Source organism: Nematolebias whitei, chromosome 13 (genome assembly GCF_014905685.2).
Source record: "Nematolebias whitei isolate Nwh7 chromosome 13, NemWhi1, whole genome shotgun sequence".
Taxonomy (NCBI): Eukaryota; Metazoa; Chordata; class Actinopteri; order Cyprinodontiformes; family Rivulidae; genus Nematolebias; species Nematolebias whitei.
In genome coordinates, this window is record NC_056510.1 from 19,267,918 (window position 1) to 19,293,022 (window position 25,105).

The following is a 25,105-nucleotide window of genomic DNA, read 5'->3' on the forward strand; positions in this document are numbered from 1 at the left end:
GTATTTTAATCTGTGCAGATCCTCATTTTTATAATCGTGAATTTTTATATCGTACTTTTTTTTGTCCTTGCATTTTATTTGGTTATGGAATGAATAAAAGTTTGCGTTTGGACTCCATTTGTTCCTCTAAACTGGATTTTCAGCTTAGTCATGCTTTGTCCCATGGACAAGCAGAATGGACTGAAGGCTATTAAAGGAAGCATGATGTTTATTCAGAGCTGACTCTTTCCATATGACACTATTTATGAGGAGAGATTGGATGTCTTCTGCCTGGCTATTAGTGCCGAGTGTATTTTCATGTTGACAAAAGCTTTTATCTTTGTTTGTGTGAGTGTGTGTGTGTGTGTTTGCACCAGGCGACAAGTAGCCGGGTGGACAAAATTGTTTCAGCTGTTTTAGAGCCCTGTCTCTGTCAATCATGGCTAAATTAAACGCCCTGTGCCTTTCCGCAATTGTCTTTTTTTAAAAATATCCATTTTTCATTTGAAGTTCAGACTAATGCGTATTTTGTTTTTGTGTCTAACACCAATTGATAAAATGTTTAGCAAGCATTCTGTGAACGTAGACCAGCTGAAACAACAGGTTATATTCATTTTATTTTGAATTGTAAATTTGTGGGTATTAGTCTCAAAAATACACATTTTGTCCTGCATAGTGCATGCTGCCACAACTTTTTATACATCAAAATGCGTATGTATCAATATTTTTACAGTCTTGTGTGGCACTTTATAATCAAACTGAGAAATAAAATGTAAAGTAGAAGTGTAATGTGGGTTTCTTGCTCCTCAAACAATCTGTATGTAGACATTATTATTTTAAAGTAAAAAAAATAAAACTATTTAATTTGTGCAACATGATGATATAGTTTGGCAGCCTTTTTTTTCATCTTCTACAATTTTGAGTTAAAGTGTATATTTTGTTTATTTGTCATTGACTCAACAGATCAGGCTTTCACTTGTTTTTTTTTTTTCTTTTAAAATCAGCTTTTAATTAAATTTTTTTTGACTTTGACGATATTCAATCTTACAGTTTAATTTGTGAAGCCATTAAAGAATCGTATGTCTGATGTTTGGACTGAAACTCCTAAATATGAGAAAATACAGAAATACAATATGCAATTATTAATCTTTCAAACTATGTTTAAATTATCATATTTTTGTTTGAAATGTTCACTAATTAATTACACCTATATATTACCTGTGTATTTAATGTATTTAAAGTGCAATTCTAATACTTTAAGAAGAAAACTCCATTATTCTTTTTTATTGTTTTCCATAATAATAAATTTATTTATTTTCTGTCTTATTTTCTTTTTACTATTTTGCATTTTTCATTTGTAGATTTGTAAAAAAAATAAAATAAAAATTGCATTTTATCTGTGCATTTTATTTCCCTATTTAACAAGAAATGTAAAATGTTGGTATTTCAGTCCATGATATAATTAGTCCAGTTTCTTTAATAGTTAAATAAATCCCATTGGTGGTTGTCTTACAACATTTATAACAGCTGGATTATTGTCAAGCTGAAATATAAGACAACAGTAAAAACCACGAAAGTCTCATGTTGTCCCCAACCTCATTCTTTTGCACTTGCTGTATCGTCAGTACCCGTTGCTTTAACATCTTGTTGGACTCTGTCTGACGGGGCTGTAAAGGGCATTTATGGTTTTACTAAAGTGCAGTAAATGAGCTTAACTTACGTTGGGGGGAGGGGCCGGGGGAGGTCTGGGGGCACGTCTCCTCGTAGGTCTGAAATGGGAAAGCAGGATGCATGTTCTCATTGAGGGTTCATTAAACAGTCCCCAGAGTTGGTGGTAATGAAACTCCAGCTTCTAATGAGCACCGGCTGGATTGTTTTCTTGGCAGGAGAGAGCTCAGACAGTTCTATGGAGCCCGTCTGCTCAAGGTGTCCCCCACCCCCACCTCTTCTTCCTTCGTCTTCTTTCTTGCAGCATTGAACCACATGGCTGCTATTTCACACCTGCTCATAAACCTCCGCAGGCAGCAGATAACAATGTTGTTTTGTTATTCCTTCCATTTGCAGTATCCTTACTGGAATAACAAATTGGTTCCAGCAACATTCCTGGTTTTCCATAACTACGGGCAGAGAGAACAAATCTGACACTGTCTGGGAGCGTGCACCGTTCTTCTTTAGAATACTGTCTTGCATTTAGATGAATGCAGCTATTTTACATTATGTGCTCAGAAAAAGATGCAGTTGGCCTTTTGTCCCAGTTTTACTGTCTGCAGCAGAATCATTAATCATGTAATTTCCATTATTAAGTCTGAAAATGATTCATAAAATGTCAAGCGCAGGATTAATGTTTCACTGCTCTCACATATTAAGTCATTGTGTTGGGTGAAGTTCTTTTCAGTTGGTACCAATTAAAAAAAGTAGGCTATTCACGATGAGAGAAGTTGATGAGCACCTTGAGAGCAATGCTTATAATCATTTTTCACCTTGTTCAGTTTTGGATAGTATTCTTCTCTTCACTGTGAAATTGTTAGTTTTATCAGATTAGACACTTGCCAAATCAAGTTTCCTTCCTTCCCGGGCCATTGTTGTTGGAGGTTAGAAAGATAAGTTTTGTCCATTGGTGCATTTACTAAAACTGCATGGTTGGTCCATCCTAAGGACTGCTTTTGAAATAGGATTCTGTGTACTGTTTTTATTCTAACCTATCATGTTGGCTCTAAAATATATTTCACCTTTACACTGACCCCCCACCCGTGGTCGAGAACTGCCGGCCCTGACACAGTGGCACATACAGCGGCGCTAGCTAAGGGTGCATTCACACCAGCCCTGTTTAGTCCGCTTTAACCAAACTCTAGCTCGTTTTCCTAGAAAGTCCAGTTCATTTGGGGAGGTGTGAACGCGCCATTGAACTCTGTCACGGAACAAAAAGGCGAACTCTGGCCCGGGCTAAAACCTAGGTCTCGGTCCAGTAGAAGAGAACTCCAGCGCGGTTCAAGTACAGTGTGAATGTAAACAGACCGGGCCCCGCTCCACAAGCAAGAAGTGGAGTACAGAGCAGGGCAAACAAACATGCATTTCTCTTACCTTATATGGAGCCGTCAGCTGCCTTGTGTGAAAAACAACATTCTCCGTGGTCTTCTGCCTCATCTTCTGCTCATGCTGAGTCCAGTTTTGAAAAATGACAAAATATAACTCCTAAAACTACTAAAACTTGATGCCACTTCGTTTTTGTTTTTATTTCCAGAAGAATAAGTGTCTTCAGAGGTTTTTGTGTTGTTTCTTTCAGTAGTTCTTGGTGCAGCGCCCCCACAGGCGAGCGGGGGAATAGGTTGGTTCAACAGGTTGGCTCGACTGCACAGTGCAGTGTGAATGCAAACGCACCAGCTCAAATGTAAACAAAATGTTATGAATATTGGTCCCCAACTGAACCGAGTCTACCGGACTATCAGGTGTGAATGCACCCTGAAATGCTTCAGATGTAGCACTCCACTTCTCTCACGCATTCCCCCTCCCCTCGGTATCGACTGAGGGGTTCAGATTCAAATCGAATAGATGAGTGCCCTACCAAGGCAAGTGACTGACCTAAGGGAAACTCTGGTGTTGTCTTCCTGTAGTTCAATCCCTTCAGTTGTGATCAGCTTGCCTCTCTTGCATACTAAAGTACTGACTTTCCTCATATAATTGGAGTGGCTGGGGGGGTGACCAAAGATGAATTTGTGGTGGCCAAGGCCACCATTGGCCACCCACTGTTTCCACCTTTGCACTGTTGATAAAATTACTCCCTCTGCTTGCCAGGACACATCATTGCACTGCCTCGGGCAAGCCAAAAAATAAAAATAAAACCTCCCCAACCTACTCTCTTATACACAATGTAAGTTCATGTCAAGTTGTGTTTATTTGTCATATCCAAGGTTAACACAAGGTTAACAGTACAATGAAATACTCAGGATGAGAAGAACCGATTTGACTAGCTAAAAAAATCAGACCAAACAAACAAGAAATGCTACAATTATAATGGTACAAAAATAAAGTACCAAAAAGTGAAATAGTAATTATATTTACAATATCCGAAGTAAGTTATACCCATCTGAACATCTTGCACCAAAAAAATTACTTGGCACATATTAGGGCATTGGTAGTATATTGTACACTTTTTAATACAGAAAGGCCACCTTGGGCTACATACTGTACACTGTAAAAATAAATAAATCAGCCTGCCTGGTCCAGACCGAAAACAGCAGGTGCTGTAGAAGAAGTTAGTTGGTGGAGAACTTTATTCAAAAGGCTTTAATTCCTTTAAATGTATTTTATAAATTGACTTTACTATATGGACCCCAGAATGTTTGTCACCTTTTCCTCGGATGTTTTTATACTGGTGTGATGCTCGTATTTATGCTGCTGGAAACAATTGTTTCTGCTTTTGCTTTTTAACAATTCTTAAACCCAGCATTAAATATTTGATCTGTTTTTTGAACATAAGAATTCTTGATACAAAGAGATAAATGTTTTTGAACACAGAAAATGCATCATTACAAAAAAATAAAATAAAATTGGTATATAAGTATATATTATTAAAAAACTAGAAAATCCATCCATCCATTTTCTTTACCCGTTTATTCCATTTTGGGTCACGGGGGTCGCTGGTGCCCATGTCCAGCAATCACTGTGCGAGGGGCGGGGTACACCCTGGATGGGTCGCAAGTCCATCACAGGGCCACATAGAGACAAACGAGACAAACAACCATTCACTCTCTCACTCACACCTAGGGACAATTTAGAGTTACCAATCAGCCTAACATGCATGTTTTTGGTCTGTGGGAGGAAACCGGAGTACCCGGAGAAAACCCACGCATGCACGGAGAGAACATGCAAACTCCACCCAGAAAGGCCCCTGGACCGGGGTTTGAACCAAGGACCTGCTCGCTGAGAGGCAGCAGCTCTACCAGTTGCGCCACCGTGCTGCCCAAAACTAGAAAATGAATAGTCTTTTTTTGACAGGCTAATAATGTCCAGCACTGCCCAATTATGTTAGAAATTGTGACAAAACTGTCAGGGGGTAATAATGGCACACTAAAAGAAAATATTACTCAGTAAGGCTGAAGAAGCTGTCCTTTTAGAGGCACTAATAATAGTATTAACTGAACTATTTTGATGTATAATGTCTGAGAAAGAAGTCTGAAAGAAGAGGAGAAAATGGGATATTGTCCATCTTCCAACTGAGATCCCCTGAAGCTGGACATTTAGTAAAACACATATAAAACTGTCTGGCACTTTAGACTCATTGAGATTTCTTTTGACAAGCCTCCCAGTATGAAAGCAAAGCAACACAGAATGGATACTGCTGCTTTCTGTTTATGAGCCAAACGTAGTTAACGTTTACCACCGCTCATATTTATGTTTTTAATGGCTGTTCCAGAAAGGATGGATGGATTTACAGGCATTCATAAAATAAATCTGTCCCAGGGTTATCTTCTCTGTTGTTCTACACCATTGTCTTCTTAAATCACACAAACTAAACGTTTAACTTATTTTAGGAAGTGGTTGACGAGGAAAAACCCAAAGAGTGGTATTAATAAAGTGCTTTACAGGAAGCTAAGATAAACAGAAAGCTAAATGTAAAGGTTTGTGTCCAGCTCTGTGTGGTGTATAGATTGTCTTCTTAGGCCCCTGGCTGTTATTTATGTGGCCCACATGTTTATGGTTTGTTTGTCTTGAAAGTATTGTGTGTGTGTCTTCATATCAGCCTTTTTTGTCAGTTGTTATGTGACCACGTTGGATCTTGAGCACATCCTGGACCACTGTTTAGCCCTTGGAGGTTGGTGGTTTGCGTTGTTTTTGAAGAACTAGCGATATATGATCCAATATAAATAACTGGGTGATTGATTTAATCAGATTTAACTCCAAACTGAGTGTTCGTCAATTGTATCCCTTTGAATTTTTATTGAAGATCATTCTTGCTGCAACAGACAATTCATAGACATACTGTTCACGATAGACCTTGAACACTAGAGCGAGTTCTCATTCTTTGTGTTGTCACCATGTGAAATCACAATGAAAAGTCTGTACCAGTGCAACCTCTTTCAAGCAAATGTTTTACCTGTAGTCCCACGAATATAGTTCAAAAAGCCTTAAAATGGTTTAAATAAAATCTCACATACAAAATACAGTGTTACACAATTATTTTTAACAAAACCTTGCCACAATGTGACTGCTGTGTGTAGAAATGCTTTTACCATAAATGTAGATGCAAGTTTGTTTGTTTTCATTTGTATTTTTTATTTGGTTTTCAAACTCAAGACTCTTACTATAATGAGATGATTAAATTTATTCTAACTGTTGGTGATGAAGTAATTTTCAGTGTGTTTAGGGGTAAACAGGCTTTAATGAAGCTGAGTTATTACTTCCTCCCAGGGGGCGACGCTGTAAACTGTTCCAACAGGAAGAAGGGACATTATGCTGTATCTTACAAACTGCATGGGCTGTTGGTATATTTTTCTAGCCAATCTGAAAAATTATGAAAACCAAAATGTCTTCAGCTTTTTGACATGTTAAGAATCGAAGAGTTTTCATCCACATTATATTTGGCTTGATAATGCCGTTGACTTCTGCTTTTGATGAATTAGCCTGTGCAAATTGTGCAAATTGAATTAGTCACTCTGGTAAATTGTGTGTTGACTTTGAGTTGAACTATGTTAAAATTTATCTTGACAGTTGGCTTGAACTGCAATTTTTTTTAGGGATGGGGCCGATCCGGTATTGGTATCGGCCTCCGATACCAGCATAATTTACATTTTGGATTTTTCCGATCCAACCTGCAGAGATTTCCAATCCATGATGCATGTCTGTGTCTGTTAAAACTTCTCGTCATGTGATTCCCTGCCAGCTGTTCTGCACGTTGGCTTCAAACTATGGAATGGATTTCCTTAACTGAGTCGTGTCTTATGAACCCAGAGTAATAAGACCCGCCTCACATTCAGGAAATCCATTTCATGGTTTGCAGCCAGCTACAACGTGCAGTAGCACTGTGGCTAACGGCTAACCAACTTTTCATCGAAACATGTCCACTCTGTGGAAGTATTTTACACTAGAAACACCACAAAGCAAGACGGCAATGTGCAATGTCTGCAGAGCCATAGAACCACATTAAACCGCAGTAAAGTTAGTTTTACGTTGGACATAAAATCAGACTGCCTGTTTCAGACTGAACGAGAAGAACATACCGCTGAAGCCACGGAGCTCGTATGTGCTGCTGTTCGACGTAATGTTTTTATGCTATTAGTGCTTAGTGTAAATTTAGTTGATGTTTTTCTTAATTCATATCTTAGATGTTATCATTGTTTTTCTTTTACATTTTATTGTTGGATGTAACTGGGACCCTGTGTACATAATTTCGCTCCACCACATGTACCATTTGAGGTGCGAATGACAATAAAGAATTTCTGACCCTGACTGGAATGTTTACCGAGAAGTTGCTAAACTTCATCGTAATTAATGACCAACCGCTATCAGTTGTAGAAAACGAAGGATTTCACAGCTTGATACTTGCAGCCAAGATATAGTTTACCCTCCAGGAGATATTTATCAGTACAACAGTTGACAATCATAAAAATGCATTTGAATTGAAAATTACAAGAAATTAAAAAACAAAACAAAAACACCTACATTATAAAGCGATGTAAAATACAAAAAAAACAGGAACATGTCTGCATTGGTTTATGCCATGAACTTAGCAGATGTTTAAAACCATTATTTTTATTTTATTTTATTCATTCATTTAAAATAGACTAAATAAATAAAACCATCAAAAGAAAAAACATTGAATGAAAAGAGTGCAGAAAGAAGAAAAAAACTCTTATATCTGCCCCTTATTTGAAAAAATATGTATTTTTAAACAGTCACTTAAATTAGCCACTTAATTTAATAATAACAGTCACTTAAATTGGGGGAGTGGTGGCACAGAGGTTAGAAGATGGACCTGTGATCGGAAAGTCGCAGGTTCAACTCCAGGGACCGTCAACATCAAAATGTGGGTGGAAAAGGTGAAACACCCACACCTGCCTCACCCTCATTTGCCCCACCCTGGCCCCCTGAGCAAGGCCCTTAACCCCCACCATCTGCTCCCTAAAACAGAAAATTGAAAATTAGTTCTCGTGGCTCAATGAGACTACCTGTATAAATAAATGGTAAATGAAAAAGACAGGAGGAAGAACTGGAAGTGGCAGAAATTAAGATGTTGAGGTTCTCCTTAGGCGTGACAAGGATGGGTAAGATCAGGAATGAAATCATCAGAGGTACAGCACAGGTTGAACAACTGGGAGATAAAGTTATAGAGGCCAGACTGAGATGGTTTGGACATGTCCAGAGGAGGGACAGTGGGTATATTGGTAGAAGGATGTTGGAAATGCAGCTTCCAGGAAAAAGACAAAGAGGAAAAATATGGATGCAGTTAGAGAGGACATGGTAGTTGAAGTGAGGACAGAGGATTCAGAGGACAGTGTTAGATGGAGGAGGATGACTCGCTGTGGCGACCCTTGAAGAGAGAGCAGCGGAGAAAAAAGGAAGGAATAGCTGTTTGAAATATAAAGGCTATTTAGAAAATACATGTTGTAAAATAACAAAATTTAAGGGGACGATAAAATTTCCAAACATAATTATTGGATTGAAGTGAGATCAATCAACATGGTCAAACTGGAATGAATGAGGAAACTAAACATTTTCTTTCTATTCCTGGATGATTTCTTTGTCAGATTCCCTCACTGCCAGCACTGATGCTTGGTTTGCAGGATCCTTCAGAACTGTCAACAAACTAAAAGAGGAATACTTTGAGATCAGAAAGATGAAATATGACACTAAATCTTATGCATAATATGTGCAAACATTCTCCCTATGGTGCGTAAGTACTGATAAACACTGGATGTTTTAATGGGGAGGCGCAGTACAGGTATTAACTGAAAACAGGCGATTAGGTTGTGGTGTTTGTCTTTAAGGAGGAGCAACTTAAACCCAGTGTCTTAAAAATGCTAAAATAATAACAGCAAGGCTTGTCTTGTCATACTAGATGACACTGAGGCAGCTTAAGAGATACGCACAGTTCCACTTCATAGTTTTGCATCTGGTGCTGCAGCAGCTTATGGTTCTGTTGTTTTTAGTCCTGATGGGTACAAAGTTACACAACACAATTATCAATTTTTTTGTAGAAATATTTAATTCGCTGATAGGTTCTCCTGGGTTGTCCTCGTTAGGTGCATCAGAATTGTCCTGTATCATGTATATCTGTCCACAGTTCACTGTTTGGTCACGCTGCCCTCCAAGTAATTCGGCCTTCCAGTTATGACGAGTCTGATGGCGTCGTCTTACTGATAAGCTTTGTTCAACTGAGCAGGCAGATTCTGCCACTTGGATTGGTCTCATCCCTGAAATGCTCTGTTGGACATTTCTCTTGTAATTCACTGGTAAGAATCAACAAGCTGGGTCTACTGGTTCCGCTTGTCTTTTTGCCATCAAAGTGCGCATGTTCAAACTTGTAAACTGTTTCCACTGTGCTGAAACAACATGGCTACTGTTTGGTGTTTTTCTGTTACTTGATGTGGTACAGCTTAGCTCTTTCCTGCATCGTTTTTCACTGCAGAAAGTTACCTCGACTTCAGGAGGATCAGCAGCGTGGTACATTTGAACAAAACCCAACTTCTGTGTGCATGTGTGTTAATTTAATGTCATTCTTGTAACACAAACTGCTATCCAGTTATTGATTGTTGCTCCAAATAGGTTTGCAGGAGGCTTTTAGCACAGACGGACTTTATTTTTGAATGGCTCTAATAATGAAATGCTCAGCTCAGGTGAGCGAAGTAAAATTCACAGAAAATTGATAGTTAAATCCACACTCACGCTTCAAAAATCATACTTGTCTCCATTTGTCTTGAACACAATATGTGGTAAATGAGCACAGAACTAATATCTATGATTAACTTTATGTTGCTGGAGTTTCAAACAACTTGTGAAAACAAAGAATCGTGTCTGTGCGCTGCAGAGACTCTATTCACCCCCACGGTTGATAATTCTCTGACTAATCAGCAGTCTGCATTCTTTCCTTCTCACCGTATGGTTTCAGCTGGGCTTGCTGTGAACATCAGTTACAGATGGACAAAAAAGAAAAAATACAGCTTTAGTTACAAGATAAAACATATGATCAGAAACTAAAACAACTGAGCAGCATTACATGATTGCTGACCACAAAACATTTCTTTTGCATTATTTTGTTCAAACGAAGAAAAAGAGGTAAACAAAGCACTAAACTTTATCCCTTTTTTTAAATAAATAATTGAAAATGTATTTTTACACAATATCACTTGTGGTTGATGTACTTCTGTACATCTTGTTTTTTATTACAAAAAATGTGTTCTTGTCTGGTGACTTGATTTTTGTATTGCTGTTGCGACAACACACTGCGCCATTGAACTTGTTTGTATTAAATCAGATTTACTGTCAACATTATTAATAACTGTGGAAGGCAGAGGGCAGAGCAGAAAATGAAAGCGAGGAGGTGAAGGTGCTGACAGAGGGCTGTATAATAAGCCCTTGTACCTTGCTCACTCCACATCTCTTTTACCAATAATCGAACTGCCTGCCTCAGAGACCATGCTCACATCATTCAATCAGTCCGTATTTCCATAATATATGTATGGATTATGAGACGACACAATTTGAAGTCATATACCGTATTTTCCACGTACCCGTCGCACCGCCCTATAAGTCACATCAGTCCAAATATGTCTAAAAAAAAGTGGAACAATCCATAAATATGTCGCTTCGCCGTATACATCGCATCTATTATGCATCACCGCTGACGCGTCGTGTTTGTGACACGTCACCGCTGACAACCCAGAAATGTGGGCCGAACCTGGAAATGTGAGCCGGTGTTGTGCCAAAAATCGATGGGCTGTCAAATGGCAGCCGCAGGAGCATGACCAGGAGGACTTTAACAGAAATTTAACAAGATTAACACTTAAAACAATTGTTTGTTTGCTCGAAATTATAGTAAAGGTGTTTCTCAGTCTACCTTTCGCTTTATAAATGTACTTTAACGGTCAAATCAACTGTATTCGCTGCCTCGGTGCTCCGAGAGCGCGCAGAGGGAGGAAAAAAGGAAGGAGGAACGCTGCTTGTTTCTTTGAAATTTAACAAGAAAATCCTTATAAAAAATCATTATAGCCACGTTTACCTATTACGTGATACAACAACATGCCTTACTGCTACTATTCTGCTGCCATCTAGCGGCTGGAAATGGTACCATTCTTTTTTTTTTCCAGTCAGCATGAATAAAAATGGTCATATCTCAGCCAAAAATTGGTTTATAAATATGGGGGAAAAATCCATAAGTACGTCGCTTCAGCCTATAAGTTGCAGGACATGCAAATGATGCAAAAAACAGTGACTTATTGGCCGAAAAATATGGTATTTAAAAATGCGTAAAGCTGAAACTAGATTGCCAACTTCCTGTGCTGTGTTCAGCAGCTGAAAGTTGGCTTAATTGTTCAGAATGAAGACCAAAGCTTTGCTGGACAAAGCTGGTCCTCTCATTGATATTCAGAGGCTCTGTGAGTGAGAGCTGTAAACAAGCAGGAAGACCTGGAATTGGCACTCAAGGCATGTTGCAGGACATACACACACACACAAGCCACAGCCCCCTCCACACACTCTCCCTCTCTTGTCTTCTCTCCTCGCCCTCTACGGGTCTAGTCATATGCAGCACATCAGCAGCTTCTGGAGAGCGTAGCATTTCAAAGCAGAGCCGAGGAGGGTAGGGCAGGCGGCGTGGCCCTGTGTGGCCCATCCGGTGCAGAGAGGGAATCTTCTCTCTCTCTCCCCCAGCTAATGTTGAGCATTTTTCTCTTTCTCTCTTTCCCCCCTCTCATCTCCAGAGCTGCAAGCAGAGCAACAGCCAAGCTCCTCCTCTCCTGCCACTCAGGAACTGATGACAAGGCTGGGATTTTTACTGGGAGAAGGGATCCCGGGTACAACACGCATACCTATGGACGACAAGAATGAAAAGAAGGTATTTGATTTTCCTCCCTCCCCTCTACTGTCCCTCCCCTCACCCAACAGCAGCTGCCGCCGCTGCTGCAGCACTCCGATGGAGAGCTGATGAGAGGAGAGGCTAGTTGTCACAGAGTAACAGCTGAATGGATTATTTTGTTGCTACCTGATTTGTTCCCCCCGAGTTATGGACCGTTTAAGGTGTAATATTTTCTTGACACAAGAAGCAATGGTAACTCTCAGACTGTTTAATTTCAACAGTTAAATGTGTTTTTAAAAAAAGTAAGTGAATATTTGAAATTGGTTGCATGTTTTGTTTTTTCCTGCACATTTGTCTTTCTTTAACTTAAATGCTATTTAAGTGTCTCTGGAGTATGTAACAAGAGCATCTGAGCTCATGTCCAGGAATAGAGTTATGCTCGGTCTGCGCCTGGCTCTACTAATTAAGCTGGGACTGAGTGAGGAGCAGAGCCCAGTATGCTGCATTTTCCTCAATCATCTTGTGTCCTGGGCATGTTTTGACACCGATCTGGCAAATTTAGGAACGTGAGAGCGGCTCAGAACAAGTCTTATGAATCATAGTCATAAGAGATGTCACAAGAGGGGATGGGCATGGGAATCTAAAGGTTTGGACTTTGTTTTTGTGTATGTAGGTGTGTTTTCGTCGCTCATTATTGTCATCTGAAAGTAGTTTTGTTCTTCGTGTCTCCGTTTTACAGCATGTCTTTAACTCAGCGTGTTTCACTCTTGCCTTGAAGCCAATTTTAAAATCCCACTTTGGCGTTTGACTCGCACTGTGTTGTTTGCATACAAGCAGGAGGCATATAAAAATAAAGAATGCTCCTCAATTGTGTCAGAAATCTACTAGTTGTTCATCAAGCTGCAAACTTTCTAGCAATCTTCCGCTTTGTCTTCTTTTAGCATAAATATTTAGACGTTCAAACAGAAACCCTAATTGCGAATTAAAAAAAACTCTTTAAAAATTCATACTACACAGTAGTTATTTTGAAATGCAGTAGTAAGGTTTTAAACAGAATAAAGAGAAGGTGATTACATAAATATTTTACAACGCAAACTTTATGAAAAGCATTCATAAAAACAAACAGTTTTCTGAGGTTTTCATTGGTAGTTTGATTGAGGCAATACATAATTTAGCTGTAGCCCTGTAAACAAATTTGCTGCTTGGAAAGCAAACAAAATATCTGCAACCAACGGTGTGTGCAATGACATAATTCAACCTGTAGTTGTTTTTAGGATGAATCTTTAATGCTGAGGCTTGCACAGTCATTCATGCATGTAAGCAATATCTACTGTGACTAATCCAGCTCCCAACACCTTAATAAATGTAACTTTCATGGTGATATACAACAAAGTTAAATCAGGTCCTCTGGACGGTTTGTTTTTTATTGAAACATTTCGTCCTTCATCCAAAGGACTTCATCAGTATGTGGCGCCACAACTAACTCAGTCTCATAAATAGCTTACTCTCAGAGTGGGCCAACCAGTTTTATAGTGATAAGATGGTTTATGGAGTCCGCACTCTCCCCCATCGATTCCTCTGAGGCAGCCATATCCAAAGTGGTTCAAAACATCAAAGTTCATTCTCAACAATTCAGTAGGCTTGTCACAATAACAAATTTTGCTGGGCGATTAATTATCTCAGAAATTATTGTGATAAACGATCATATTGTTTGAAATTTGACAATAATTAGTAATTATTTTCAAATTTAATAAATGTTGATTTATTTGTTTTGAGTGTAGTACCTTTTTTTGACCACCGGATGGCAGTATAGGACTGTTTGAACCAAAGGATGGATAGTGAGGGAGCGAACAGTGTCTCTTTAAGAAAAATGGAGGGAGGTCCCTTGATGTGACATGGGCTGTCTCTCCTTGCTTTTTTGGGTTCTCAAAATGGCGGTCGCTCGGTTTGATTTGAGCTATTTAGCATAGCATTTTTCACACACAGATTTTAATTAAAAAATCAGTAAATAAGTTCTGAGCTTCTTTTTGCAAAGAAAAGCAGCTTTTTAGATGAAGGCACGGGTTTCAACCATGAATTTTGGAGCTTCGAAAAGACAGAGGTTTTCCCCCCCGAGGTCGGCCTGTTAGCTTAGCTCGTAGCTTAGTTTCTAAACTTAGCTGCTTTTAACGATCCAAAAACGTGATTTTTGGACGGTTAAAACAGATTTTAAAGAGAAAAGAGAAAAAAAGGGGTCAGTGAAGAGCACCGGAGGTGAGCCTTTTGTCATCCAGTGTCTTCAGTAGAAAGAGAGAGACACAAAGAAACGATAAAGCCGATAAATGAAAATGAGGTTGATAATTTTCATTCATTGTGCGATTAATTGATTTATTGTTAATCCAGGTGAAAATCCAACAAAGTTAAGTCAGGTCTTCTGGATGGTTTAGTTTTTTGGTGAAACGTGTTGACCATGGCTGCCTCAAAGGAGTCGACGGGGGGGAGGAAAGGCCCCAAAAAGCATTGTATCACCATAAAACTGGTTGGCCCAATATGCGAGTAGCCAGTTATGAGACTGACTTTGTTGTGGCTCCTTGGACTGATGAAGTCCTTTGGATGAAGGACAAAACGATTCAACAAAAAAAGAAACAGTCCAGAGGACCTGACTTAACTTTGTTGGATTGTTTTACCTGGATTATTGAGCATGAACTTTGATACACGGTGATATGTCATAGTTCTATGTGCTTTTGTCCATAACATACATTTAAAAAAATCTAAATTATTAAATTTTTTGATATTCATTCAACCTTTATTTATACAGGTGAGTCTCACTGAGTCACGAGGACTCATTTTCAAGAGAGACCTGTACGATAAGGACAAGTCTAGCCAAGAGAGACAGATATTTCATAAGGAAGTACACAGAGGATACTGAGTAACATTGTCTTTAAGTAGTTTGGCTCGTCATACAATGGCACATTGACGGCCTTCAGATACGTTGTATTTTGTTCACAAAAAAAGATGAGACAGAACATTTGAGGATTAATTTAGATTTCTTTGGTTGTCAGTTCTACCAAAGATCCAGCTCTCGTATGGTTGTCAGTGTGGCTTGATGGCAACAAAAGTTTATCTATTGTGTCACAACAAAGTGCAGTTTTCTTCCCTTGTGAATTTTTTCTTTGGGCTTACTTTGGTTCCTCCAAACATATAAATATGAATGTGTTTTTTAAAACCTTGTGCCATCTACAGTGTGCATACCCTTCAGCTTGTGTGTCATGCTCACATGCGAAACGCTTATTTGTGAAGGAATTTCTTCTATTGCTTTCACATGATTCTAGTCAGAAAACTTTACCTTTTACAGCCATACTTTTCCTTACAAAATAAGTTGGAAAACATGTTTTTTTTAGTCATATTTCATTTCACAAAAATGTAACTTCTTACAGAATGATAATTTAGATTAACCTTTTTCATATTTCATTTAAATTCTTGGATTATTGAACTCTTCTTTTATGTCCTCAGTGCGATCTGACCAGCCAGGGTATTAGCCCTTGCTCTACACTGACCAGCAGCACGGCGTCTCCCAGTACCGACAGTCCATGTTCCACCCTCAACAGCACGACGAGTCGACCCCCGCTCAGCCGCTCCAGCCCCTGTGGGACCATCACCAGCCCCAGCTCTACACTTGAAAGCAAAGACAGCGGGATCATAGGTGAGAATCCACCCCCTCTTCAGCCTTTCATGGTAAATGATTACAGTTTAAGATAATAAGTCATTTTGGACAGTATATAAAGACACTTAAAGGCAAATATTTGAATTTATGTAGCCATATTAAAAAAAAAAGGGGTTTTGATGTGAGCTCAATCCTCAAGTTTGCAGTTTAATGCGACATTTGGACCGAAAGTGAAATATCAGTGAAGTCAAAAGTTCATTTGGCTTCACTGATTTCTTGTCATCTAAAAGTCCAGTGTTTTGCATAAAATTCTTGGTTTTTTTTTTCCTTTCTATTTTTTCTTCTTGGAAAGATGTTACTCAATACCTGTAGGGTGTGTAACACGGTGCTGTCAGTCATTTGTCACTCTGTCAGACTTATCGAGGCTGAATTGCATTTGTATCGCATGATGTTCACCTTGTATGCCAGTCGGTGGGTTTGTATAAAGCTGCTTCAGCACGATAGAGCAGCAAGTTGACAGTTGCATCAGCTCGACGTGGCGCTGTAACTCCAGTACTAGCCCTATGAGACATCTGGGGATTTACACAGGCTGACAGAAAGATGGTAAAGTCTATTGATGCATTAATTCATCCTGCTGTTTCAATTCTCAGTGCCTCGAGTGGCTTTATAAATGTCAAGATTATATTCGGGAACCAGGTTTGGAATATTCGGAGTGAGAACTGAATAGCAAACAGTAACTTTATGACCGCGCAGTCTTCCAGAGTATTTCTTGTTTTGAAAGAAGAATAATTTGGGGAAAAGTTAAATTTTTCTATTAATTAAGCTGAAATATGGTTACTACATCTATAACGTAAAGGCAAGTCAAAGTGCACAATGCAGTGACAGTAGCTATATGTGTATATATATATATATACTGCATATATATACATTAGTCCATTGCTTATCATGGGATCCATACCCTGGAGCCCTGCAATAAATGAAAAACCGCCAAGTAGGAATAGTAGTACAAGTAGTAAGTTAGTAAGTAAGTAAGGTAGTTTATTTTAGTATACAAGTACAAATGCAATTCAACCTCTATAAGTCTGACAGAGTCACAAATGACTGACGGCACCGTGTTACACACCCTACAGGTATTGAGTAACATCTTTCTAAGAAGAACATATGTCCGGTGGCCTTTCTTGGTGGAGTTTGCATGTTCTGTCCGTGCATGCGTGGGTTTTCTCTGGGTACTCCAGTTTCCTCCCACAGACCAAAACATGCATGTTAGGCTGATTGGTAACTAAATTGTGCCTAGGTGTGAGTGTGTCTCGTTTGTTTCTATGTGGCCCTGTGATGGACTTGCGACCTGTCCAGGGTGTACCCTGCCCCTATATATACATATATATATATATAAAAGGCATTTTAAACCATTCCCACACTCTTGCAATATTCCAAACAATGCTTCTAAACTCTAAATGCTCTAAAAGAACACAGCATGTCATGATTTCATGACATCTGTGCCGAATGCAGCCTCTCGGCCACGCCCACTTCTCCACTGCAGAACGGAGATTGACAGAGGAGGGAGGAGGAGCTGCCAGAGGAAGTTTCTCCTTCAGTGTGGACTGCACACATGTGCAGCGATTCATTTTATATAAAAAATTCCATGCTGATCATGCGGCTCATCCATCAAACAACCAGTTGTGTGTCATGTCCAATCTTGTTTTAAAAAACCGCGATAAAGTCAGCGAAAAAAACGAACCACGAATTAGCAAGGGACTACTGTATGTATATTTATTTATTTATTTATTTATTTATTTATTTATTTATACACAGTATATATATTTATTTATACACAGTATATATTTATAAAGAAAATGAAATGATAGCTCTGTAGTAATTATAAATATATTACCTGAGTTACGTATCCCAAACATTCAACACTCCAGTGTTGATCAATCTGATTGTCATGAGTCATTCAGTGCCCTGCATTCCCCCAAAGCAAAACCTCTGCAAGCTTGTGAATAATTTATGAAAACTGTGATATAGTATATTCCAGCTCTGAGGCTGTGATGCAAATCAAAATTAATCGTTTGAGGTAAAGCTGCAGTGTTGATCCACAAGTGTCAGAAGATCTTCATCTATTAGAAATTGTTACAAAATAACATTAAAGGAGAAAGAGTGTGAAGAAAGTGTATCATTTAAACTTTAATGTTGAGGACTGTACAAAACAGCTTTACTGTTTTTTGAGGGAGTTGAATGTGTTCGATAATGAACCACGGTGCTACAACAGCTCGTCCCTCCTGCCTGGAAAAACGTGGTTCAGAAAAGAAACGACAAAGCTGTGCTGCACAAGTAGGATTCCTGTCTGTGATTAATACTTCCCGTTCTTTGAAGTGTTCACCCGGACTTTGGTTTGAAAAGCACATTAATTAAACTTTGTGCTCCATTAAAAGCTTGTTTAAAAAAACAAACAAATAAAAATCCACGAAACAGCTGGATAGGGCACGTAGAGAAATATTTGAAACAGACTTAAATTTCTGATTCTACGTAATTCTTTTAAACACATCTAAAGCCAGATACACCAAGATTTGAACAAGTAACGTCTTCTTGTCTGAACCTACAGTTTAACCAATCAATTGCTTTAACTTTCTCAATGTGGATTATTTTAAATAGATGTCCAGAGCTCAGTTAGATTTAGGTGTTTGCATGAATGACTCCATGTTTACAGTGATAAACTGCACTGGAGTCACAAGGTCCAGAGTGTTTGTTTTATTAATGATGATGCAATGTGGCGCAGTGTAATGAAATCCAGATTAGCAGTGTGTCTGAACGCGACCAGGTGGTCGATCTGTTGTAGCGCTCAGGCTGTATTAATAGTTTCCTATCTATCTGCTTGTCAGCTCTCCACTCAGCATGGATTACTGTTAGATCGCCCCAGGAAGGATTAGTGGACTTACTCTCATTTAAACAAAACATCTGTCTGAACAGGAAATTTATGAGTTTTTAACTATTCTTTTGTGTTATTTTTGCATGTTTGGGTGTAAACAAATTTATATTTGTACATCGTCTAATTGTTGTTTTGACTGTATACTCCAAATTCTTGAAAATTAGAGGGTTAAAAAAAAGGCTCTAAGTGAATTCCTTCAACAAATCCCACAAATCTAAGCTGCAATATTTCCAAGTTATTTATCAGTGCAAGAAGACTGTCGCTGTAAATTTAAATTGAGCTTCTAACACTGTTGATAAGGGTAATGAGGAAAATTAGTTATTCACTTTCATTAAGTTCATCACAAAAGATTAAGAATGATAAAGACAAGTTTTATATCACACTGAAATAATTGCTTTAATATTCCCTGCTTCTTTCCCTCCTTGTTATCGTTTAGCCACCATCACTAGTTCTTCGGAGAATGACGACCGCAGCGGCTCCAGCCTTGAGTGGAGTAAAGATGGCAGTCTAAGAAGCAGCGGGCGCCATGGCCTGGCGCAGAGTGTCCGGGCCGACACGTGCTCCCCTGTGGTGGAAGAAGACTCCAGCAGCGCCACAACAACACCAGCTGACACTCCTTCTAGGACAGACCACCAGCAGAAGCCGCCCTACATATCAGCGGGAACTTCGGGGTCTTCACGACTTCCAGGTCACTCACCCGAGGGACCAAGCCAATACCCGTCGCAGTCGTCGTCTCTCATGATGCCGAGACCGAACTCTGTCGCTGGTAAGAAGCATGAGCTCTCACGACCATCTTGTCTGAATTTCTTTGCCTGTCAGCTCAATATTTTGTCTCAAGGTAAGGACATGTGACAAGTGGCATGCTGTTTTAGTTGAGGTTAACGACGAACCCCGAAGGGTAGGAGCATGACGAGATTTACAAGTCCAAGTTGTGCTTTTCACAGCTGGCTATCAGGCCAGAAGTTTAGGATTAGGCAGCTGCTGCGTATTGTGCCTCAGCTCTGACTGCCCCTGTCAGACCTGAACACAAGCCACTGCTTGGCTGATCAGTTCTGCATTCCTGCCCTTGAACCTCCCTGTTGTGGTTCAGCTCACCATCTCCACACAGCTGTCACAGTTGTTGATATAACTCAGTACCCCCTTCTCCTTTTATGCCCCCTCCTTATTTCCATTCCTGGGTCTCCCTCGTCTTCAGGTTTTGCTGCCGTTGCATTTGACCTTGGCCTTATTGTTGAACTGGCATTTATAAGCTATTACTTTGTGCTCTGTTGTACACCCGGGGGTCATAAAGTCACTGACAGTTATTGGATTCTTATGTGTGGCTGAAGAAGAAATCACCAACAGTGTAGTCTACAACTCTCGTGTAACCACAGGGTGATGATTTTACTGCATGCTGACTCTGCATGCTCCGGGTAAGATTTAATAGCTACTTGAAATAACAGAATAAACACAAAGGGCATGAGTCCAGTATTTGTCTAACACGCCAGTGTGTGTGTAGCTTTAAGGTAAGCACTGCTTAGGGAGAGCATAGATTGTGTAGAAAAAGAGGTTGCATTCTCAAAGGCAATCACAAAAAAGATGTTATAAGAAAGAGTGCATCTAAAATTAACCATAGAAGTTATGGAGATTCAAGATGATTTGAACTTGGAAAAATTCTAAACACAAGTTAAGTCAGACTGTTAGCCAAGACAGAAACATGTCCAAGCTAAAAACAGCAGAATCCAGCTTGCATCTCCTGCTGGGTCAATGAAGTGTTTGTTTCTTTTTAACAAAGCTGTATATATCTTATTTATTATTTTGTGTGTCATAAACTTTAACTGCTTAGATGCACAGTGGCTCATAAAGCTAGCAGACCAGGAAATGTTTAGCAGTGTGTGTGTGTGCTTGTTTTCATGTGTGCAGCCGTTTTTTTTTTTTTTTTTTTTATGGGCTGATGTCATAGTTATGCAGCGTTGCCCTCTGGGGACCTTGGCGGTTCACACCTTAGATTTTACGCCGTGTGACAAAAACCATGGGAGAGGACATTGAGGACGTGGGGAGATGGCTTCATTTATGGTTCCAACCAGACTGAAGACATCATGGTGGGACAGGAATAGCGCTTCTGTTCAACCAACGCTCAAGGGAATTGTATTCAGTAGAGAGATTATGATCATTCTGACAACCGTGCAGGGAAATGGAGAAACTGGTTCACTTTTGTAACTGGCCAAAGGTTTAAAAGGTAATTCAAAACACTGAGTATAATTTAATAAAAAATCTGACTGGCCTTTTTTGTTGAGAACATTTTTTATTGTTTAGATCAGGAAGCTGTGCACAAAGTAGAAAAATGAATTTTGTCATAGCTAAATAAATCAACTCAGGTAGGTGTTATGTCTGTTTTGGGGATCTAATTGTTAACAGTAGATCTGAGTGGTTCCCAAGATCATGCTGAGCTGAGGAGGATGTAGAACTTTTTCTCTTAGCATGAGACAAGTATAAATGTGGAGGTAGTTATTATTTCAATGACTGTTTTATATTCCAACCATTGTTTTATGATAATGGCCTAAACATTGTTTAACAAATATCCCTTTCCTTCGCGTTGTGACTTGGCTGTCTTCAAGGTATGATGTGAGCAGCTGTATCAAATCCAGAATTTAATTCAAAATCTTCCTTCTAACCTACAAAGCCCTCAACAACCTAGCTCCATCTTATATTACAGATCTTATTGTTCCATATTTTTCTAACAGAGCACTTCACTCTTGGACTTTAGGTTTACTTGTGGTTCCTATAGTTTCCAAAAGCAGAATGGGAGGAAGATCTTTCAGTTATCAGGCTCCTTTCTTGTGGAACCAATTTCCAGTTTCTGTCCTTATTGTCCATTTTTAAGACTGGACTTAAGACTTTCCTTTTTGATAAATCCTATAGTTAGGGTTGGCTTGTTATGCTGCTATAGACTTAAGACTACTGGAGGACAAATTGACCTCATTTCTTAAAATGAATTTTAAAAATTAAATAGTTTTCATTGGATACTATTTCTATCTTAACACGTGATTCATGACCTGCCATTGTGTATCTGTTCCTACCAAACCCAGCCGGTCGAAGCAGATGGCCGCTTGTCCTGAGCCTGGTTCTGCTAAAGGTTTCTTCCTCATGAGGGAGTTTTTCCTTTCCACTGTCGCCTTCTTGCTTGCTCAAGATGAGTCTGTGATTAACTTAAACTCAAAGCAGTCTGCTCCTCAGATAATTAACGTTATTAACTTACTTTTTTATATATATGAATGTTTCTGTACAGTTCCATGAGATGACTTCTGTTGTGACTTGACATTATATAAATAAACTGAATTGAATTGTGACATTTACAAGGTGCACCAAATGAAAACTCTGCACCTCGACACTAAAAGGAACAAATAAAATTTGGGGTGTTGGGGGCAGATATCTGAAGGACAAGTAAACAGTAAATTTGGAGAAAATGCCCCAGGCCTAGAACTGCCAGAGGATCTAAGTCAAGCAGCCAGTCTGTGGCAGTCTGTGGCACAGACGTTCCTTCAGTGACCTGACATATATGCATTTTTTTGTAAATACCAAGGACAGCTTCCACTATTCCTATTTTTTCCAGCCATGTCTTTGTGCATTGTGTGATCTGACCTTGGCGTGGCCCTTTTGGAATGTTCACTCTTGAGACAATTGGCAACTGTCTAGAAGCTTTTCTATTTTTCACCTATAGCCCTTCCCAGATGGATGGGCTGCAACAATAGCTCCTTTAAGATCATAACAGAAGTCTTCCCGCGTTGGCACTGTGCTTAGACACACCTGAACACTTTAGATAATTAAATTTTAAAAGTTAAAGTTTTGAAAAGTAGTGAAACAAATGCATTTGAGTCACTGCACTTGGCTACTTCTTTCCGTACCTTCTTAGTTCTCAAAGAAGTGTACAGAAGGTGGACAGAGTATCTCTTTTTAATATTTTGCACACTTCTTCTGCATTGTGAGTTATTCTTTTGCTATATGAGTTTTAAAATCTGACCTCTTAATGGACAAATGATTATTTCTGTCTTGATTCATGTAACCTGGAATCAAACATCTGTGCCTTGTTATGTCAGATTAATGTCTGCATTTTGCTGATATGCATTTTTTGCAACGGGTGCTCAGACACACCGAGTGTACTTTGTCTATTTGTCTTTGAATCTCTGTGGGGTTCAAAGACAAATTAAAGTTTTTGTGGAGACCACACAGATTGAAGCAAGTTGCACAAAGTATTAGCACATAAAACCTTCTTTAACAGATGGGGCTAGATTCCGATGCCTACTCACTTTAAGATTTTATTACTATCTTCTCTTATAAATCAATATTTAGAGTTTTTTATGGATGTTCATTAACCATTTATCTGAACAGCTTTTATCAGAATTAAAGGATCAAAGTTGTATCTGTGGTCCAAGGTATTTAGTTGACTTTTTGAGGGGCATCTCCGTGTTTTGATACACCCTTCAAATGCTTTTAATTCTGAGTAAAAGTGCAATTTATTTATTTTGCTTATAGGTATTTCTGATAAGTCTGTTTTACAGAACCACTGTCATTAATCTCAGTAAAGTATCAAATTCAAAAGAAAATAAGTATTTATATGATACACTTAAATTTTACTGTTTAAGTTGGTAATAGTTACAATTTTATAGATGCATAATTTTAATAAACATTTTGCTGAGTGGCACGGTGGTGCAGTTGGTAGAGCTGCTGCCTCTCAGTGAGAAGGTTGCCAGATTAAATCCCGACCTGGGAACCTTCCTGGACGGAGTTTGCCTTTTCTTTCCGTGGGTTTTCTCCGGGTACTCCGGTTTCCTCCCACATACCAAAAACATACATGTTAGACTGATTGGTAACTGTAAATTGTCCCTAGGTGTTAGTGAGAGAGTGAATGGTTTGTTTGTCTCGTTTGTCTCTATGTGTGTCCCTGTGATGGACTGGAGACCTGTCCAGGGTGTCCCCTCTCTCACAGTTACTGCTGCACATGAGCACCAGAGACACCCCCACCCTTCAACTCGAAAAGGAGGTAGTACATAAAGATTGAGTGACATTTTGATTGATTAAAAAAAAGAATCTTTATTCATGCCATAGCAGTTAAATAAGCTTTTCTAAACCAATGCTGTGAAAGTGAAAAGACAATATTATGATGAAATTTTATGATGGTTTATGCAAATATCAGCTGACAGTGTAGTAGGCTCTGTTCACACACAACAAGAGGGTTTCTCATTTCAAACTGGGAGTTTGTGTGTCGCCCCTATGGATCATATGGTTTACTTTATATGTTAGTAATAACATTTCAGATAGTGTTCTGTTAATTAGGCTCTTTTAATAAATAAAAAAACTTGCCATTAAATGTAAGAGTCATATTAGTTTTTGTAAAAAAAAAATCATCTTAATTTTTTTTGAAGTCTTTGTTTGAACTGCCTGGGTTGCCCAGTTGAGTAGACTAAAATATTTTTCTGGATGATGTAATGCATCTGTGGTGTGTAGCTACCGATGGCTACCTTCTCAATCACTGCTTTGTGCTGAGAGGTGTTTTGATGTAAGGCACACACGCAGGTATATTATATTCTGAATGTGTGTGTGCTCCACTGATACTACTCTTGCTCCGAGCATGCCTCTTCAAAAATAATGCCTCTGAGATTTTTCATTTGATTGTGCTCTCACTAAAGTCTGTAGAGAATTAACAGCTGGACTTTTGGACATGTTGTTTCTTTAACACATATTTGAAGGGGATTAGCATGGCAACTACAGAATGTAGATGTTTATTAGAATATAAAAGTAATTACACCTACTCTGTGTGAATCCAGTTTGTTTATCAAAGATGTTTGCAAAGGTCAGACAGCTATTAAAAAGTCATGTCTAGCTGGTGCGTTACTGCAGCAAAAATAGCTTTTTAAATCAAATATGTTGCAACAACTTGCTGCAGCTTTGGAGCTCCAAGGCAAACTATGTACCGGTATTTTGTTTCATGTGCTGTAAAGCTTGTGTCATATCTGAAGGGTCTTTTAGCTGTATTTATTTATTTTTTTTTTTGTTAATTTTCTTCCTTTTCAGACTGCATGTCATCAGTGTTTGTGATGTCTCCTGGGAGCCATGGAATTCACATCCGGAGTTTGCTTTATGTAGAGACACTGATCAGTTTCATTCAGAGACTGAAGTGAAAATGAAAAGAAAACAGATAAGCTATTCATATCCTCTGGCATATTTTGAAAAGGTCACAGAGGCATCTTCCAAACTGTCCACTTTCAGAGAGTTGTTTGATGCGTCTATGTCACAGCGGGACAAAGAAGAAGAAAAAAAAAACTATTTCATAGATCAATCATTTGAGTTTGCAGCCTCTTTTGATGGAACCCCATTGACAAGCTGGGTTTGTTAAATGCCTGGTCCTAAAGGAACCACATATTAGATTACTGTTCTCTGACACTAAAGAACCATTTGATTGACACTACCCTACTGTTGACATCCTGGGACAAGAGGGTTAAACTGATCAGCTCATGTTTGGTTTCCCTTTGAATGCCAGCCACAGTTATGTGATGTTTCCTTAAGTCAA

General features: G+C 39.0%; 1 protein-coding gene across 1 annotated transcript in view; it reads left to right on the forward strand.

Annotated features, from left to right (window-relative positions):
• The first annotated feature begins 8,236 nt into the window (after positions 1 to 8,236).
• Positions 8,237 to 25,105, forward strand: part of tanc1b (tetratricopeptide repeat, ankyrin repeat and coiled-coil containing 1b) — a 57,241-nt gene continuing 40,372 nt past the window's right edge. The window contains exons 1-4 of the mRNA XM_037686150.1: positions 8,237 to 8,267; positions 11,895 to 12,028; positions 15,482 to 15,671; positions 18,995 to 19,324. Of these exons, the coding sequence (XP_037542078.1) occupies positions 8,237 to 8,267; positions 11,895 to 12,028; positions 15,482 to 15,671; positions 18,995 to 19,324 (685 nt within the window). The remainder of the gene's footprint in view (positions 8,268 to 11,894; positions 12,029 to 15,481; positions 15,672 to 18,994; positions 19,325 to 25,105) is intronic.